Genomic DNA, 19416 nt, shown 5'->3' on the forward strand with positions numbered 1-19416 from the left:
GGAGAAACTGAGATTATTTAACACCTGAGTGTGTTGGAAGAGCTAAGGAATGTAACAAAGAGTCCTCCAGGAAAAGGAAAGATTAATTCAGCAGAATAGGTTTAAAGGAAGAGTGAAACACAATGAAATGACATTTAGCCTGAATCCTTTCACTCGCCCAGTTAAAATTCTCTCCTTGGGGTTTAGGAGATTCCTGCTGGGAGAATCATCTCTGTCGCTTATCCTTCTCCCTTATCTTCAGGAAGCAGCATTGGCCCCTTAATCCTCACCTAAGGAAATACCCCAGAAGACACGTATCTGGGAAGAGGTCCCCCTGACAACAAAAACAATGACAAAAATCTGTGTAATCATGGGTTATAATGAGGGATGGGAGAAGAGAGGTGGCTATGCCAGCCTGTGGCCAGCAGGACTGCCAGTTAAAGTGACTGCCAGTTTCATTGTCACAACTCAAGCTTTCTCCTTTCAGAATGTTGCCATGGGAGACAAAAATGATTACTTGTGGCTGCATGCATTCGTTTATTCAATACACGCTCACTGAGTACCTATTATATGTAAAAGCTGAGAAGATACAAAGATAGATAAGACATGATAGTACCCTTTAAGATCTAGCAGAGAAAGAAAATACACTTACAACTAACTACAATATAGGACAAAGGTAATAATTCTCAAAAGAAGAACAGATAACCATGGAATCTGAAGCTTTACAGAGAAGATTACATTTCATTTGAGCTTTGGATGATGGGACAATTTTGACGGGAGATAGCATAATCGGAACAGAAAATAACAAAAGTGGAAGGGATGTTAAAGGCTGGATAGCAGAGTGGCAGGTGCCTGATTTGTAGACTATGAAATAGTTGAATTTGTAAGTAGCACAGAATATTCCAAGAAGAGAAACGAGACCCAGGAGTAGGAAGGTAGTTTGGTATGAGATTTCCAAAGGCCCTAATGGCTAAGAGGTTTGTCCTTTGATAGGTTTGGGGAGTAATTTAAGGTGAGTGATACAATGGAAAATATGGTTTAGAAAAGAACAGGTAGAAGGTTATTGCAATTGTCCAATCAGAGGTAATGAAGACCTTAAGTCGGATGCCTGCTGTGGGAATTAGAAAAGAAAAAATGAAGGGGAGAGGCATTTGAAGGGAGAATAAATGGGACTTGGCTCTTAATTGCATATGCCCTTTTCTCACCCCCTCTTGCACCCTCATTTCTTCCCTCTTCCGATCATAAAGCTGAACAAGGAGTCCCTTAATACACAGATTTATATCTCTTAGAATATTTTTCATCAGTGTTAGGTAAGGCTTCATTTGCAGTAACTACGAGAGAAGCCAAAGGGCAGTTCTTGATGTTCTAAACGAGGAAATAATATTCTAAATCTACATTCATGTTGTATTTTCTTTGTACCCTGGGCTTTTAGGTAAAGTTTTCCCCCCTTTTACCTTAAGATCTTTACTCTCAGCAAATGTGAACATATCTCAGCATAGCTTTTTTGAAGCCCTTGGCGGCTCATGGAGAATGGATATCAGGATCATAACATTAAAATTGCTAACAAATGATAGTAAGTTACTCTCTTTGTGGCATTATTCAGCTTTAAGAACTTCTCTGCTCTCTAAGAGCTTAGAGTATTAATTTTACATATTTGGGAAAAAGGAGTTTAACAACAGACTTGTATAGCTAAATTAAGAGAAGCAGTCATCTAAATAATGGAGTTGATAATTCAATTGTTAAACAAAATCCAGATAATGTATTAGTCACATCATGTTTTAAAGCGCAGAAAAGCAGAAAATATTTATGTGTTTATATTTCTATTTTTCACCATTATGGCTAAAATTAGCTGAAGTTGCCAAAACGTGGCAACAGGGAAGGAACAAGAGGTCTTCTTACTCCAAATTTTTTTTTTTTTTTGAAACCTTGTGCTTAAAGATGTACAGCTTAAAAGAAAAAACAAACTTGTTTTTGACATGGGAAATGTATTTCCATGCCCTGGATTTTTCTGCAGAAACATACAGGGTCACACAGACATGCACTGAGTGAGCAGCAATGCCCTGAACAGCTGTGGCTGCCATGTTGCTGGGTGTTCAGTGGTGCTGCACAGGATGTGTCATAGGATTAGGAAATGGGCCATCTGTTTTCAGCTCAAACTTCAAATGGAAGTGATATTCCTGAAAAAAGGGACAAAAAGTTACACCTGCGCTATGGATTGAATTGTGCCCCCACAAAAAATACACTGAAGTCCTAACCCCTGGTACCTGTGAACATGAATGTGACCTTGTTTGGAAATAGGGTCTTTGATGATGTTAAGATCAGCTCACTAACACGATGGAGTCCAAAAAAAAAAAAAAAAAAAACCTGTTGCCAACGTGTCGATTCCGACTCATAGCAACCCTATAGGACAGAATAGAACTGCCCCACAGAGTTTCCAAGGAGCAGCTGGTGGATTTGAACTGCCGGCCCTTTGGTTGGCAGCCGTATCACTTAACCACTACACCACCAGGGTTTCCCATGATGGAATAGGGTGGTTCTAATTCAATCTCAGTGACTCCTTGTATAAGAGAAGAGACACAGAGATACAGACAGAAAGGGTAGATGACCATGTGAAGATACATCCGAAAGTAAAGGAATGCCTGGGGGCTACCAGAAACCGAGAGAGACATGAAAGAACCTTCCCCCAGAGACTTCGGGGAGAGCATGGCCCTACTGACACTCTGAATTCAGACTCCTAGCCTCCAGAAGTGTGACAGAATACATTTCTGTTGTTTAAAGCCATCCCTTTGTGGTACTTTTTCACAGCAGCCCTAGAATACAAACACTGCTCCATTTCCTAGCTCCCCAATCAGCACAGTCTTATAGCAAATTCTGGGCTGAGCAGACAGAACTCACACAGAGTAAGGACAGCAAGTGCTGTAGTTAATAACAACTGCCTGGGTGGTGCAAGTGATTGCCACTCTCGGCTGCTGCCCAAAAGGTTGGTGGTTTGAACTCACCCAACTACTCTCCAAGAGAAAGACCTGGTGATCTGCTTTCATAAAGATTACAGCCTAGGAAACCCTATGGAACAGTCCTACTCTGTCACTTGGGGTCACTATATAGTTGAAAATGAACTCGACGGTATCTAACAACAATAAATACCTTACCTGCATTACTTTAACTGTAAAACACCCTTTCAGAAAGGTATAAGCCATTTATTATACCCAGTTAGCATGTGAAAAAACTGAGACTGAGATTAAATAACATGCCTAAGGTTACCAGTGACTGACTAAACCAAGGTAGACTGATGAGACTAATGCTAAAGACAGCTCTTTAACTCTTCCCCATACACGGCTTTTTGTTTAGGCAAAGCCTCCTTCTGCAGGGGATATTGACGCGAACAGAGGCCTGCATAAAAAGAGCACCTCCAGTGAGCTCTGAGTATTTCAAATAGGCTGTACTTAGCACCGTTGGTGGGCGCTGGTCTTCCCAGATAATTTATCTGGAGAATATTTACATCCAGTGGTTGCACTAAGAAAAGAATTTTTTTTAAAGACAGAAGAGAATAGAATTGTGCTGTCTCTCAAGAGTGCCCTGAATTTGTAAGAAGGAATGTATTCACATAAACTCTCCAAGCCTGCTCTCTTTCTGGGGACAGGAGGGTTTTTGTAACTGGGGGCTGTGGGATGAATTATTTGCCCCCACTCTTGTCCTTGAGGAAAAGATACTGCAAGGGACTATACATAAGATTCTGGACGTGAGAAAACTACGTTTAGACACAGCTTTTATTGGGGCAAGATTAGGTGGGATAAAATTTGAAGAAAATAAGCAAAAATGAGACAACACAAGTAGAAGAGAAACCTTACAAGACTCAAGTGAAGAGTCTTCCCTTGTTGCTGTTGTTGTTAGTTGCCATCGAGTCAGCTCTGACTCATGGTGACCTTAAGTATAACAGAATAAAACACTGCCTGGTCCTGCGCCATTTTAACAATCAATGGTATGTTGAGTTCATTGTTGTGGTTATGAGTAATCTTTCCTTTGCCATGGTGAAAAAGGCAAAAAGGGTTACCCCAGGTCCTTCGGGAGGAGAGGTGAAGATGGTGTCAGGATAGTACACTTGTGGTTCTGTTTCCCCTGGCTTTCTCTCTCCCTTGGCTCTGTTATTATTATTATTATTATTACAGTAAAACCTGAGAAAGCCAGAACTTGTGTATGGCAGAAACCTGTCAGAGAAAGAAAACTCAAATATTTTCCACTAATAGAGAGTGATAGAAAAGTGGTAAGACTGCACCCTGTCAAAGGTGGAAAATTTGCAAGACCTGGAAAAACAACAAAGTACCATTGAGTTTCAGCTCTCACAGGTTTCACCGTCATTTTTTTTTTTGCTGGATTATTTATATTCTTATAAAGTAGCTCAAATCATTTATGGTACTATGCTGGTTACAAAAACATATATATGACTGTGTACTTTTAATAGAAATATTTGCATAAATATTACACTTATTCACATCCATTTATAATGTTTATAAATACATCAATTTAAAATAGGTTTATTCATTCAGAAGTTAATGTACAGTACAGTGTATGTACATCTCATTCCAGAGTTTAGGTTTAGTAGGTCTCAACAAATCATTTTATCTTCATAAAGCCCTGAGATAAGAAGTCCTTCTAGATAGTCTTGCATATAGATTCCTGAGCTGGGAAGTGGGGTAAATGCTACGTGATCATTACAGTCGAGAATCTGGTACACAGTTGGGTGGGCAGGGGAAGACAAAACCAAGATGGCGACACCAGACTTGACACTTTTGACACCGGGACAAAATAAAGCATACTGAATGTACAACTAAACACCTTAAACTTCTGAAAGTGAGACTGGCACAAGACTCAGAGTTGGCCTGGAAACTGAGCAGTATCAGTAATAATTTTTGTCTCTAAGGAGAGGAGGATCTGAGTTTCACAAACAAGAGAGTGTTCACTATGAACACAAGTTCATGAAGAGGAGAAGGTGGCTAAAGATAGTAGGGTATGTTAGCATTTTCTAGGACATGGTGACTGTGGTTCCCTGGGGCAGGGTAGAAATTAGGAGGTGATACTAGTGAGAGTATCAAATCTTCTATGCTATCCATGCTTCATCCTAATTATTCTCCCTTCTCAACATGATGAAGCTCCTCCAGGAAGTAGATAAGGAGTAAGAATATGTGTGTGTGAGAGTTAGTGTGTTAATTCTACCATGACCATATCTTAATATGAAGTAAAGTTTAAGATGGGACTTGTATATGGTGTGTCCTTCTTTCTGTAGTTGAGGGTGAGGAGACTGGAGATCAGAATTTGATAATTGTTAAGGAGGAATGACTCAACATTCGATGTTTCAAATTCCTATCCTTTGCTCTTTTTCCTAATCCATGGTAATTTGTCAGTAATGAAAATATGACTATGGATAATAATATACTGGTTATTATTATTGCTATAGTTTTATTGATTGATTATTAAAATATTCACATGTATCATCTCATTTAGTTCTCACAGTTGAGGGAGGTGACAGCCAGGATTTGAAAATAGTTCTGCACGCAAACCTTAATGCTATACAAGGGATTCTTGTCTGTTGGTTCTATGTTTACAGTTTACCCATTTATTAATTCATCCTATAAAAAAAATATAGTGTTTTATAGTCTTTACTGTAAAGATGTTACATATAACAGCCCTATCTTAAAAGGAGAGCAAAAATATCCCTCCTCTCTGTTCTTTCACCTTCCTTTTCTCCCTCTCTCCTTCCCTCCTTCCAAAAACCATTCCATGAATGCATCCTTGGTGTTAAGCACCTTGCTAGGCACTGGGAATAACTTCGTATGAAAAAGATAAAAATCACTGTGCTTCGAGAGCTTACCATCTAGTTAGGAGAAAAAAAGTATGTAAACAGATAAGTATAATTTTATGTCTTTTAAATCTCAAATCAGATTACTGCAGGTACCCTTGACTTGCCTATTTATATTTCCCCTTGATTTACTCTTTCTACCAATATCCAATATCTAGCTTGGCTAATGGAGTATTTTGAAGATCGTGCATTTATTATATCATACTGTTCTATATATTGTTATCATGACAGTGACATTTTATCTGCTCTACTTACTAAATATTTCATAGACATATAAAAAAAAAAATCTTTGGTAATAGCTACCGAGAAGAAGTTGGAAAAAACAAGGTCTTGGATCAAGCAAGCATCTGGAATTGAGGAAAACAAGAACAGTTCTTTGAGAACTTAGTGCATCTGAGAGGAGATGCCATGAAGGGAAACATGTCAGAGTTCTCAGCGGGGTGTGCGTGGGGTGGGGGTGGCTGGATAATGACAGGAGCAGCTCCCAGCACTCTGAGTCTCATCTTCATAGTGAGGCTTTCTCCTGTGGTAAGAAACATTGTGAATTTCCAAAATACTCACCCATATTCAAATCTATGTTCATAATACATTTTAATCGTGACAAATTATTTTTGGATCACTACTATTTAATAAAACTTAAGCTTTAAAATCTATATCTAACCATGAGATATACATGAATGGGCTTCAAGGAATCTCTAAACTCACTGAAATTTATGCAAAATTGTGTACATATGTGCATTTTTTCCCTAGAATGAGTCTCTAGCTTTCATCAAATTTGAATCCATAATACAAAAATTAAGAAACAAGAAGTAGATAATTAAAAAAAAGATCATTAAAAATTATAAAATGAAGCCCATAACAAGGGGCTTTTTAGCATAGGAGTCTGACATAAATACCACACTTACATCAAGAGCCACAGACTGCTTAGCCCAGGACTTCTTCACTTGATCATACATAATTGTGTTGTTGATGCCAAGGCCACAAAAGATGACAAAAGCCTGTGAAAGAGAAAGCTCACTAATTAGAAATCCTAATACCTCATTGGTAAAATCCAATATGAAAGTAAGCAGTCATCAGGGATAGGTCTGAAAATATAATTTTATTGTAGAGAGGTGGGCCTGGGGGAAATATACACATTAAAATTTTTAATTACTATTGTCAAGTAACAACCTTATAGTTCACATTGAGCATGAGAAAAATGATTAATTTAATGTTATTATGAAGAAACTATTTCATGCACTTAAAAATATACTTAATAACTCCTTTAAATATGTTCTTAATTTATTTAGATTGTGAACTGATTTAATGAGTCCATTCTACTTGCCCAAAAGCAACCTCTTTCCGTTGCTAGACTATAAAATATTGCCGGTAAAGAAACCACATAAAAGTAACCATAAGGTAAAATGTTAAGGGGAAGGAGGACTGATTTAGAAGCATCTAATAAGAAGCTCGAGCCCTGGTGGCTCAGTGGTTAAGAGCTCGGCTGCTAACTAAAAGGTCAAAAGGTCAGCAGTTCAAGCCCACCAGCCCCTCAAAGGGAGAAAGATGTGGTAGTCAGCTTCTGTAAAGATTACAGCTTTAGTCGGAATAGACTCGATGGCAATAGGTTTGGTTTTTTGGAATAAAGAAAGCTGTGAGGTATTCTTGACTAAAAATATGAGAAGGGGTTTTCTTGTTGGCTAGTGGTATAAGGTCTATAAGGAAGCTCACTCCAGGCTTGATAAGTCTCTGGGTGGTGCAAATGGTTAAACACTGGTCTACTAACCTAAAGGCTGGTGGTTCAAACCCACCCAGAGGTACCTCAGAAGAGATGCCTGTTATCTCTCCCTCTAGAGGGCAAACTATAGTAAATGGAAGCTTGTGAACAAAAGAAAGGTGACCTGGCTGAGCTGGTTAGGGGCCTCACAGCTTTAAACACATGCAAACAAGACAAGGATAAGAGTAACACTCTGAAGACCAAAGCCCAAAAAAACCAAGACCAGACCAATGGGCAGGATTTAATTCTGTAATAAAATTAGGATAAAAATAATCAATGATTAAAAAGAATTTTGATTAGTGAAAAAAAAAAAAATCAAATCTTACCTAAAAAAAAAAAAACTAAGTGTTCATATATTCTTTAAATCTTTCTTTAAATTTTATTACAACATTTAAGCATAATAGTAATGGATTAATAATTATTTATGCTTACAAATTTGCCCAACCTGCAATCAGGAGACTACTGATAACTCAGCTATAACCCTCGGTTTTATTTTCTTACCTCAAAAAGTCGCTGATCTGCATCATCAAAAGGTTTCCCATCCAATCTATTTAACACTTGAGCCACCCCTGTGGGAAAAGTTTGGGGTACGTGGTCATTTTTAGTACTGTATAATATAGCAAGCCACAACTGACTCTATGACTCTTTTAAGTAATTGCAGACATTCAGTTTATATTCTGGTCTCTCTAGTGCCTGCTGACTCTGTGAGAGTAAATGTGAAGCGTACAGTCAATCTTCAAAGACTGTGGACTGACTAAAGTCTGGCATTCTACCAGAAATCAATGGGATTCCTGAAAATGATTTTCAAGATGGCTATGCACTATATCTCCGAAATAACTTTGTATATATACATGTGTGTGTCTATATATACATATATACACAAATATGTATATACACTCACATCAGTTATAGATACGAAACTGAATCTACATGACTGAACAAATATTGAATATATAACTAAAATTGAATTGAATATATATTGAATATATAACTAAAAGATATATATAACTGAATATATGTGTATGACACGGTGCAACAATGAGTTCAAACATACCAATGATTGTGAGGATGGCACAGGACTGGGCAATGTTTCATTCTGTTTCACATAGTTCACCATGAGTTAAAGCCTACTTGATGGCAATTAACAACAACAACATGTATATATATGCATAAAATAACGGAATACTGGCATATATATATATACAATTCTCTGAGCACAATGCTTGAGTAAGACAGTATGGCAGAGTGATTAAGAAAACAGGCTATGGAGTTTGACTGTTGGTTTCAAATTTTAACTCTACCATCAACTGTGTTACCTCTAGCAAGTTACCTTTTTTAGCACTCAAGTTTCTCATGCGTAAAATGGAGATTAAAATGTTAACTATCTCAGAGGGTTTTATGAAGATTAACGTAGATAATGTTTGAACGCCTGTAAAGCATTTAGCATATTGCTCCATGGGGAATAAACACTCAAGAAGTGTGAGGAATTATTACAACCAACAGAAGCTGATTCTATACAGTTAACTTTCAAAGTAAGGTTAGTCCTGTTGCCTGCAACCCATGGGGTACATACAGTTCTAACAAACTTAATTTACATGTACTTCTTTTTTCTAAAGTTCATTTCCAGCATTATACCAGATTTTTAGAGCACGACTATTAAAATCCACAAGTCAATGAGAAAAACTCAACAATCTTGAAAACAATTACCCTCCGTCCCCATTTAGTACAAAACCAGAAAAGGGCTGTAATTCTACAGCACGCTTGCACTTTTTGAAATGCACAACTTCCCACCGGAGAGGTAAGTCATCATATGCTAGAAGACATTTATAAGTGAAACTCAAATTTTTTAACATGGAACAGGCAAAGTACAGTTCTAATTTGGAAGCAACAACAGCTGTTTACTGTCTGGATTGAAATGAAGGATGGTATGTGAGATTGCTGATGAGACAACACATGATGTATCATGTTTCTTATGGGACTTTGTCTTCTCTTTAAACATAAATATTTTTAAAACAATACATGATGTAATCCAATGATTTGTACTAAGGACTCAACTTCCCAAATCTTAGAATATTCTTTCTGTTCAATAATAACCAGTATTTTTCTGCAAAGTATGCAAACTGATGGTAAAAAATCCTTTCAGAATTCAGGTCTCAGAAACACTTAAACCAAAAAAACCAAACCCACTGCAGTCGAGTCGATTCCAACTCATAGCAACCCTATAGGACAGAGTAGAACTGCCCCGTAGAGTTCCCAAGGAGCGCCTGGTAGATTCAAACTGCCGACCTTTTGGTTAGCAGCTGTAGCACTTAACCACTATGCCACCAGGGTTTCCCAGCAACACTTACAGAACACTAAACCCTCTGGTAAGTAGTGCTATCTTAGAGTCTAACAGGTGCTCTTAGGGGATGCAAAGAGGAGTAAATAAATGCATTGGTTACCAAATGCATTAATTATCTATGTTTCTTAGAAAAAAAACACATTTTCATTGTGTTTCAATAATTTTTTACTAATGTCTCCATCCTTCACGATTTCTCTCCTTTAATGACCAAACTTTTCTTGCCTAGGCTTCTTTCTTAGGTTTGATATTTTCCTGACTGAGTTTTCGAGGAGAGGGAAGGGGGCAGGGAGGGGGAGAAAAACCGGAAGCTGCTTTGGCCCACTGCTCCCTTACCTTGGGGAAAGCCTGGCCTATTTGAGAACTGTCCAGGCAGAAAGATGTGTGTTCACTATATGTGCAATAGTGCATGTTCTTTCCTCCTTTGCATTTACTCCAGGAGTAAAAGCACACATGTAAGTATGTAGACATAGTGAGGGATGTTTGCACTAGGAGTTAGGAGGCCCCAGTTCCAGTTCTGGCCCTGCTACTAACTCACTTTGTCATCATGGACAAGTCACGTCACTTTCTCTCTCTCTCTGAGCCTCAGGTTCCACAAGGTAAAATAAGCGAGTTCTATTGGTTTATTTCTGAGATTCTCTCCAAGTTCAAAATGTATTAGTTCTTTAGCTTAATAAATACTTGTTGGTTGTTCTGACTAATATTGATTAAGTCTGCACATAAGAGATCATACAAGTGTATGAGACATATATTAATGAGTCATGAACGTAAAAAGGACGATACCCTTAAACAGATGTGGGTACATTTTGAAGCAAATTTATATTATTCATAAAAGAAACAAACTATTTAGATAATGTCTTACCAATTATTTGGTGGTTGCTATTCCAAATAGGAACGCAGAGAACAGATCTTATGTGAAAACCGGATATCTGGTCAGCCTAGACGTAAGAAAGAAGATAACTGAAATTAAATATTAACTACCCATATCTGATTTATAGCTTACCACTCTTCATGAAAGATATCTTCAAATAACTTTTGAAAGACACATTGTAATCTGATTTTTTAACATATACACTCACCGCTTCATTTAAAATGTCACAATGAACGTCCCAAGGAAATCAAACCCTAACCAAATATGAGTCAACCAAAATGCCCCAACCAACACTACCTCTTCCAATCTCTGCAGCCATAGAGAGCTGGATTTAAACCTAACTCAGTGACAATCACACCAGCCGACAAGAATTCCGGTCACTCTTTCTGTTCTGAGTATTTTAAACATCCTAATTAAGCCTGTAATCTGCATTTTTCTTTGAATGGGTACACCTGCTGGTAAAAATGTTTAAGCCTATAATGCTACCATATGTGTATACATTTTTAATATTCCATGGTTATACTGTTACTAATGTATTGTGTACATTGTAAAATCACATACAAAAAATAGAAATTGCAAATGATGAGATAAATGTAAACAGATGTTCTAAAGATCTTCTTTCTGTAACCTAACAGATTGTTAGGAGATGACAGATTTAAAATATGAAAGTATACCCCAGACAGCCTTTTAACTCAGTACTGAAGTCACTCCTGAAGCTCACCCTTCAGCCAAAGATTAGACAGGCTCATAAAACAAACAATAATATATGTAGCTCAACCATGTACACGAGACTAAATGGGCACACCAGCCCAGGGGCCAGGATGAGAAGGCAGGAGGGGACAGGAAGTTGGATGAATGAAAATGGGGAACCAAGGTCCAGACGGGAAGAGTGTTGTCACATCCCAGGGTTGGCAACCAATGCCACAAAACAATATTTGTATTAATTGTTTAAGGAGAAACTAATTTGCTCTGTAAACTTTCATCTAATGTGAAAGTATAATTATCAGTATCAAATATGATTCTATAAGAAGCTCCACTTAGTATTATAAACAATGGTCCATATTTGAACAGTTAGATAGGATCTGCTAAAACAGGAGGGATGTCAGTGGGTTAATACGATCTTGATTACCAGTGAGAAAGGTCAACCTGTCATCCCCATACTATAAGAGAAACAAATATATCAATGTTTTGGACATGATTATTAAGATAAAAAGATATTTTAAAATGCTCATTGTAGAAGTTAAGAGCTACATTTAAAAAAATTTTGAAATTGGAAGTTAATTTACAAACCTAAATTTTATATTGGTTATCTTTCCTTTACTGGTTTTCCTTTTTGAGAAATTAATTTTCCAAATGTCTTGTATTTTTGACACCAATATGTTAGTGTCTCTTTTTTACTATTTTTTGCAGAGTAACATCCATGTAGAAAACTGTGAAAATCATAAGCATACAGCTCAATGAATTTTCACAAAGTAAACGAAGCTATGTAGTCATCACTCAGATCAAGAAGTAGAACATTATCATCAACCCAGAAGCCACTTCCATGCTCCTCCCCTCCTCCCAAAAGACAATCACTATACTGACTTCTAACACCATATACTAGTTTGCTTGCTTTTAACTTTATATAAATGGAATCATACAATGTGTATTTTTCTGTGTCCAGTTTCTTTTGCATAATATTATGTTTTCAACATTTATTAGTTTTGTTCAGTTTCATAGAAGAAATTTTATTCCACCTTGTGGATACAATACTGTTTATTCATTTACTTTCAGTACACATTTGGGTTGTTTCCAGTCTGGAGCTACATAAATAATGCAATTATCAATATTCTTGTACATATTTAGTACTCTTACGTATGTATTTTTGTTGCACATATACCTAGGAATAGAATTGCTGGGATATGCACATATTCAGCTTTAGCAGATACAGCTAAAACGTTTTCAAAACTGGCTGTACCAACTTGTCCTCCAACAACAGCATATGAGAGGTTCAGTTGCTTCACATCACCACCAATATTTGATATTGTAAGTTTTTTTTTTTTTAATTTTAGCAATTCTGGTAGATATGTGGTGGTATTTCATTGTGAATGTAATGTGAATTTCCCTGATGACCAGAGTGACATCCTGGCTTAAGTCTGTTTTTCTGGCAAAATCAATAGCATGCCTTGTCACTCTCAAAAATATTCCAATATAGACAACAAATTATATAGTTTCCCTACTGATAATAAGACTGAGCAACTTTTCATATATTTATTTTCTATTTGAATATTCTCTTTCATGAGGTGTCTGTTTAGAACTTTTGCCCATTTTCCCATTGGGTTGCTGACTTTTTAAAACTGATTTTTTTTTCTTTTTTCTCTCTTTTTTTAATTGATGAAGGTTTAGGGAAAAACTGGTTTCTCACTAAACAGTCAGAACACATACTATTTTATGACATTGGCTAACAACACCACAACATGTCAACAGTCACCCCTTTCAACCTTGGGTTCCCTATTACCAGCTTTTCTGTTCCCTCCTGTGTTCCAGTCCTTGCCCCTGGGCTTGTACGCACCTTTAGTCTCATCTTTTTTTTGTGGGTCTGTTCAATCTTCGGCTGAAGGGTGAACCTCAGGAGTGACTTCATCACTGAGCCGAAAGGGTATCCAGGGGCCACACTTTCAGGGTTTCTCCAGTCTCTGTCAGGCCAGTAAGTCCGGTCTTTCTTTTTCAGTTAGAATTTTGTTCTACATTTTTCTCCAACTCTGTCCAGGACCCTCGACTATGATTCCTGTCAGAGCTGTCAGTGGTGGTAGCTAAGCATCATCTAGTTGTACTGGACTCAGTCTGGTTAAAGTTGATTTTTAAATGTTTCTTCTACATTCTGGATAAGAGCCCTTAACCAGATATATACATTACAGATATCTTTCCCACTCTGTGGCTTGTTTTTTTCATTCTTTTACTGTGGTGTCTTTCGAGTCAGACATTCCTCATTTTGATATAGTTCAATATATCGATATTTTATCATACTGTGGTGGCTTGGATGTTGCTAGATACTGGAAGCTATTCCACCGGTATTTCAAATACCACCAGGGTCACCCATGGTGAACAGGTTTTGGCGAAGTTTCCAGAATAAGACAGACTTTAAAAAAAAAGGCCTGGAGACCTGCCTCCAAAAAGTAGCCAATGAAAACCCTATGGATACAACACAATATTGTCCAATATAATAGTGCTAGAAGATGAGTCCCCTAGGTTGGAAAAAAAAAAAAATTTTTTTTTTTTTTTGAAGGCACTCAAAATGCACAGTGGCCAAAACAATGGATTTGAGCATACCAACAATTGAGAAGATGGTGCAGGGATGGTCATCGTTTCATTCTGTTATACATGGGGTCACCATGACTCGATGGCAGCTAACAACAAACTTTTTGGTCTTGTTTAAGAAATTTTTTTCCTCTTCCTAGCTCATGAAGATATTCTTCTATGTTTTTCCTAGAAGCTTTATTATTTTAACTTTTCCATTTAGATTAATAATCCATCTGATTTTCATGTATAGTATAAGCTAAGAGTCAAGTTTTTTCGTTTTGTTTTGTTTCATTTTTTAATGGATATCTAATTGACCCAGTACAGTTTGGGAAAAAAAAATAAACTTCTCCCAGCACTCTGCAGTACCGTCTTTGTCATTAATCTGTTGTTGTTAGGAGCCATTGAGTCAATTCCGACTTACAGAGACAGAGCAGAACTGTCCACTAGGGTTTCCTAGGCTGTCATCTTTGCAAGAGCTGATCATTGAGCCTTTTCTTTCACGGAGCTGCTGGTGGGTTCAAACTGTCGACCTTTCAGTTAGTAGCCAAGCTCTTGGTGTCAATATATGTGCTAATCTGTTTCTGGACTCTCTAATCTATTCCATTGAACTATGTGTCTAGTCTCATACTAGTACTATACTGACTTAAATACGATATCCTCCGATGTAAATTCTTCAACTTTGTCCTTCTTCTTGGCCCTTGGCATTTCCATATAAATTTTTGACTCGACTTGTAATTCACACACATATGCACACACACACTGCTGAGATTTTGATTGGGATTGCATTGAATCTACAGATCAGATTTCGGGGGGAGGGGTATTGACAACTTTACAAAAGTGAATCATTCAGCCCATTATCACCACAACTAGTTTGCTGTCCAGCTGATTCCAATTCATGGTGACCCCATGTGTTGTAGAGTAGGACCGTGAAGAGTTTTCATGGTTGTGACCCTTCAGAAGCAAATCACCACGCCTTTTTTCCTAAGAGCCTCTGGGTAGGTTCAAACCACCAACCTTTTGGTGAATAGCCAAGCATTTACCTGTTTGTGCAACCCAGGGACACCTTCAATCTATAAACACCCCCCTTAATTTATTTAGGCATTTAAAAAATTTGTCAGCAAAGTTTCACAGGCTTTTATGTAGAAGCCTCTATACATAATTTGTCACTTTTGTGCTTAAGTGTTCTAAAAATTCATGTTGTTGTAAATTATTTTATTTCTAATGTTTTTAATTGGCATATAGAGCTTTAAGTATTTTTTGTCTGTTGAACTTGTATCTATCAATCTTGCTAAGTTAAATTATTAATACCTTATCTATAGAGTATTTTGGATTTTCTAGGCACAACATCATGTTATTTTATTTTTCAATTCTTACATCTTTTAATCATGTGATTTTTCTTTTTTGGTTTGTTCTTATGTATATCATATTGATCGATTTTTGAGAATTCCAGTTACAAAAAAATAGCAACCAAAAAATGGATACAAATTCATCCAGTGCACTTTTCCAGCAGGTATTTATTTATTACTTCCTTTTTTTTTTTTTTTTATGCAGCAGATGAAGGAGCCCTAACGGTTAAAGTGCTCAGCTGCTAACTAAAAAGTTGGTGGTTTGAACCCACCAGCCACTCTTCAGGGTGAAAGACCTGGCGATCTGTTCCTGTAAAGATTACAGCATAGGAAACCCTATGGGGCACTTCTACTCTGTCCTATAGGGTCACTATTAGTCAGAATTGACTTTATGGCACCTAACGATGACAACAACAACATACGCCAGGATATAAAAATGAATTCAAATAGTCATTGACTTTGAGGATCTCACAGTCTAAAAAAACTAGAAACAGATAAGATAAAATGTCCAAGTACAGAATGTTGAAAATACCATAGAAAAGCCAGCAACTGACTCTGTTTAGAGAAATCAGGAGCAGCTTAGACCTTTTAAACTCGTTTTTCAAAGATGATGATGGGAATGATGATGATGATAAGCTGACATTTACTAGGAGTTTACTGTGTGTCAGGCACCCAGCTCCACACTTTCACTTGCATTATTTCATCATATACTTTAAAACAACCCTGTGGGATAGGTACTGTTACCTCCCACATCAGATTAGATTTAGAGAGACTGACTGCCTTGAATGGGAAGAGACTGGTTCAAAGGAGGCCAGAAAATAACAAACACATCCATCAAAGTTATCTTCCAAAAGAACAAAGTGGTTTTCTGTCTCTCCCTTGGGATAAAGTCTGAATCACAGCAATGTCGATGAGCACGAAGAGAAGGAATCCAACTTTAGTGAGGTTTTAGAGGTATAATCTACAGGCTTGAACTAGCCACACACACACAAAAATAATAAATGGTTGGGTCTGTTTTGTTTTGCTGAGAGAGGGTCATATACTATTGTCTGTGGTCCTGAACCAGCACTGAGCAGTAGGCACAACTGTCTCTCCCAACTCTGAGACAACCATAGCCCCCGTCTAACTTCTCCTAGGGAATCTCAAGTAGCTAAGGAAGAGGTCACAGTGGACAAGAAGAAAAGGAACATGCAGTGAGAGAGATGAAGAGAAAGACAGCTGCAGAGGGGTGGTGAGAGAAACAAGTCTGAGGCTATACACCTAAAGAGAGTTTTGTTACCAATCATTTTTAAGTTACTGCTGTTCCACAAAAGAATTTTTTATCCTGGGAACATAGGAGGAGGTATGTGCCCTACCATCTCTATGGAAGATAACATTGAGGCTTCAATGGTTTGAGTAAGGGTGATGAAGTTCCTTGAGGTGGGGAACACAGGAAGTTTGAGGGAAACCAGTACTGAGTTCAAGGTGACACACGTTACCATTGATATGGCAATATATGAGGAGATGCTAGAAATACTAATCCTGGAGTCATCAGCACTTTGGTATTAAATGAATGAGTAAAATCACCAAGGAAGAACTTGTCCAAAACAAGACAAAAAAGACTAAGAATTCAACCTTGGTAGACCCAATATTTAGGACTGGAAAGAAAAGGTAGGGTCAACGATAGGGATGGAAAAGGAATCTCAAACTCATGCTCTTAACCTCAAGGCTTTGCTGCATTTCTTGTGCACGAACACACATTGCTACAACCTTTCTGGAAATAAATTAATCAATGTGTATCAGGAGCCTAAAAAGTACATATACCCTTTGAATTATCAATTTCATGTCTAGGAATTTACCCTAAGGAAACTATCAAAGCTATGCATAAAAGTTTACACATAAAGTTATGAACCATAACATTATTTATGATAATGATATATTAGAAATATTCTGAGTATTCAACGGGAGGGAGTTGGTTTAAAAAATCATGATACATACATACAACTGAATATTATGCATCTAATTAAAATTATGCTATAGAAGAATATTTATTGACATGGAAAATGCTTAATATATTAAGTGGTAATAGTTTATGCAATTGTGTGGATATATGGAGGAATATAAATACATATTATATACTTTGGAAAATCTTGGAAGATTATATTCACAATAGTTCCCATTGAATTGTTTGCTTATGGACGTTCTCAAGTTTCTATTTTCTAAATTTTAGATAATGAACATGATTATTTGTACACAAGGAAAACAGTCATTTTTTAAGTAGAATTAAGGGAGAACAATGGTGTCAAATGCTACAGAGAGGTCAAATAGGATAAGGACTAAAAATTGTTTACTGAATTTAGCAACATGTTAGGATAACTGAAGGTGAAGACAGTCAAGGGGGGAAGGGATGAGATCAGGAACATGAATGAAGTGGTTAGTCCTGGAGAAGTGGGAGGTCCCCTGAGAAAACAAAGCTGCATCGATCAAGAGCTAGAGACGTGTGGGATGAACACAAGGGGAGAGAATTATGTTGATAATGTCTTGAAATTATTCCTACTGTGGCTGTGGAAAAGAGGTGAAGCCAGCACTAACTGGCTAGGAGAACAGGAAAGAGGAGGTGGTAGTGATCAGCAAGCTTGATGAGCCCAAGATGGGAGCTGGTGAGAAGGAGGGATGTCCAAGTGTAAATAGAGTGAATTTTCTAATTTTAATATCATTAAGTCAACTCTCCAATTGCCTATTTCTTTCAAGAGTTTTTTCTTTTTTTTTTATTTTCTGGAAACTTACATTAATCCAGATTAGTTTACATGAAATGAATGAATGTAATGAATAACTTACATTTCACCCAAAAATGTAGGACCCAGGAGCACATTCCATCCTCTACAGAGGCTGAAGGAGAAGAAGGGAGGTGATGGAAGTTCATCCAGAAGCCCATGAAGACTCCAGATTACTGTTATGAATGGAGTTCAAAGCTACCCACAGGCTGCACCATCCCAGTCAAGTCACCAGAACTCTAAGCCTCAGCAGCATCATCGATATTTGTCTCCTGCACAGGTAACACCGGTTATCTCCAAATTATGGGATCATGGCTAATTCTTATCTCTTTTATTTGTGCTTTTTATTATCAAAAATTTTCTTAATTTAAAATTCATAGCATTAAGGTCCCAAAAATTAGACCATGTGAGAGTAAGTACCCTTTCTAGGAAGCTATAGTTAAAAATAAATATATTATCTGGAGTTTCTAGTTCTTTCCAATTAAAGATGTATGTTATGGATTGAACTGTGTCCCCTCAAAATATGTGTTATAAATCCTAACCCCTCTGCTTGTGGATGTAATTCCATTTGGGAATAGGGTTTTCTTTGTTATGTTGCTGAGGCCGTATCAGTGTAGTGTGTGTCTCAAACCAATCAGCTTTCAGATACAAAAAGAGCAGATTAGGCACAGAGAAGCAAGCACAAATGGAGAAAGACTGATGCCATGTGGAGATCGCCAAGGTACTGAGGAAGACAAGCCAAAAGAGAGGAGCAGACAGAGCCTTCCCCTAGATCTGGCACCCTGAATTCAGACTTCAAACCTCCTAAACTGTGAGAAAATAAATTTATGTTCATTAAGCCAGCAACTTGTGGTATTTCTGTTATAGCAGCACTAAAAAACTAAGACAATTGTCTACTTAAAAATTTTACCTAGACCCTGTCTTCACTGGCTCTTTCCAGCTAATGGATCTAATTAGAGATGGTTTAACTCTTGGAGCCATCAAAAAATACTTGCCATATGTTCCAGACTCTCAAGGGTGGTCAAAGGAAATGTTAAGGGAATCAATAATAATGTAACACTAACCATTAATGTGCAACATGTTTCCTTTCCCAAGAAAGATATGTACAACTTTAACAATAACCTAAAGCAATGCTTTGACTCCAAAAGGCCAATCATCTGGTGAGAATTTCTGGCACTAGGACAAGTTGATGGAGGAGACTTTATGGAGTCAGCCCCTTGATCTCCCTGAAATAACAATA

General features: G+C 37.3%; 1 protein-coding gene across 1 annotated transcript in view; it reads right to left on the bottom strand.

Annotated features, from left to right (window-relative positions):
* The window catches only part of PDE11A (phosphodiesterase 11A), a 600047-nt gene that overhangs the window by 178105 nt on the left and 402526 nt on the right, over positions 1–19416 (bottom strand). Inside the window, exons 9-11 of the mRNA XM_049887539.1 lie at positions 10790–10865; positions 8091–8158; positions 6739–6831 (exon numbers count right to left, since the gene is read on the bottom strand). Coding sequence (XP_049743496.1) covers positions 6739–6831; positions 8091–8158; positions 10790–10865 — 237 coding nt within the window. The remainder of the gene's footprint in view (positions 1–6738; positions 6832–8090; positions 8159–10789; positions 10866–19416) is intronic.

This window comes from Elephas maximus, chromosome 6 (assembly GCF_024166365.1).
Source record: "Elephas maximus indicus isolate mEleMax1 chromosome 6, mEleMax1 primary haplotype, whole genome shotgun sequence".
NCBI classification, from domain to species: domain Eukaryota; kingdom Metazoa; phylum Chordata; class Mammalia; order Proboscidea; family Elephantidae; genus Elephas; species Elephas maximus.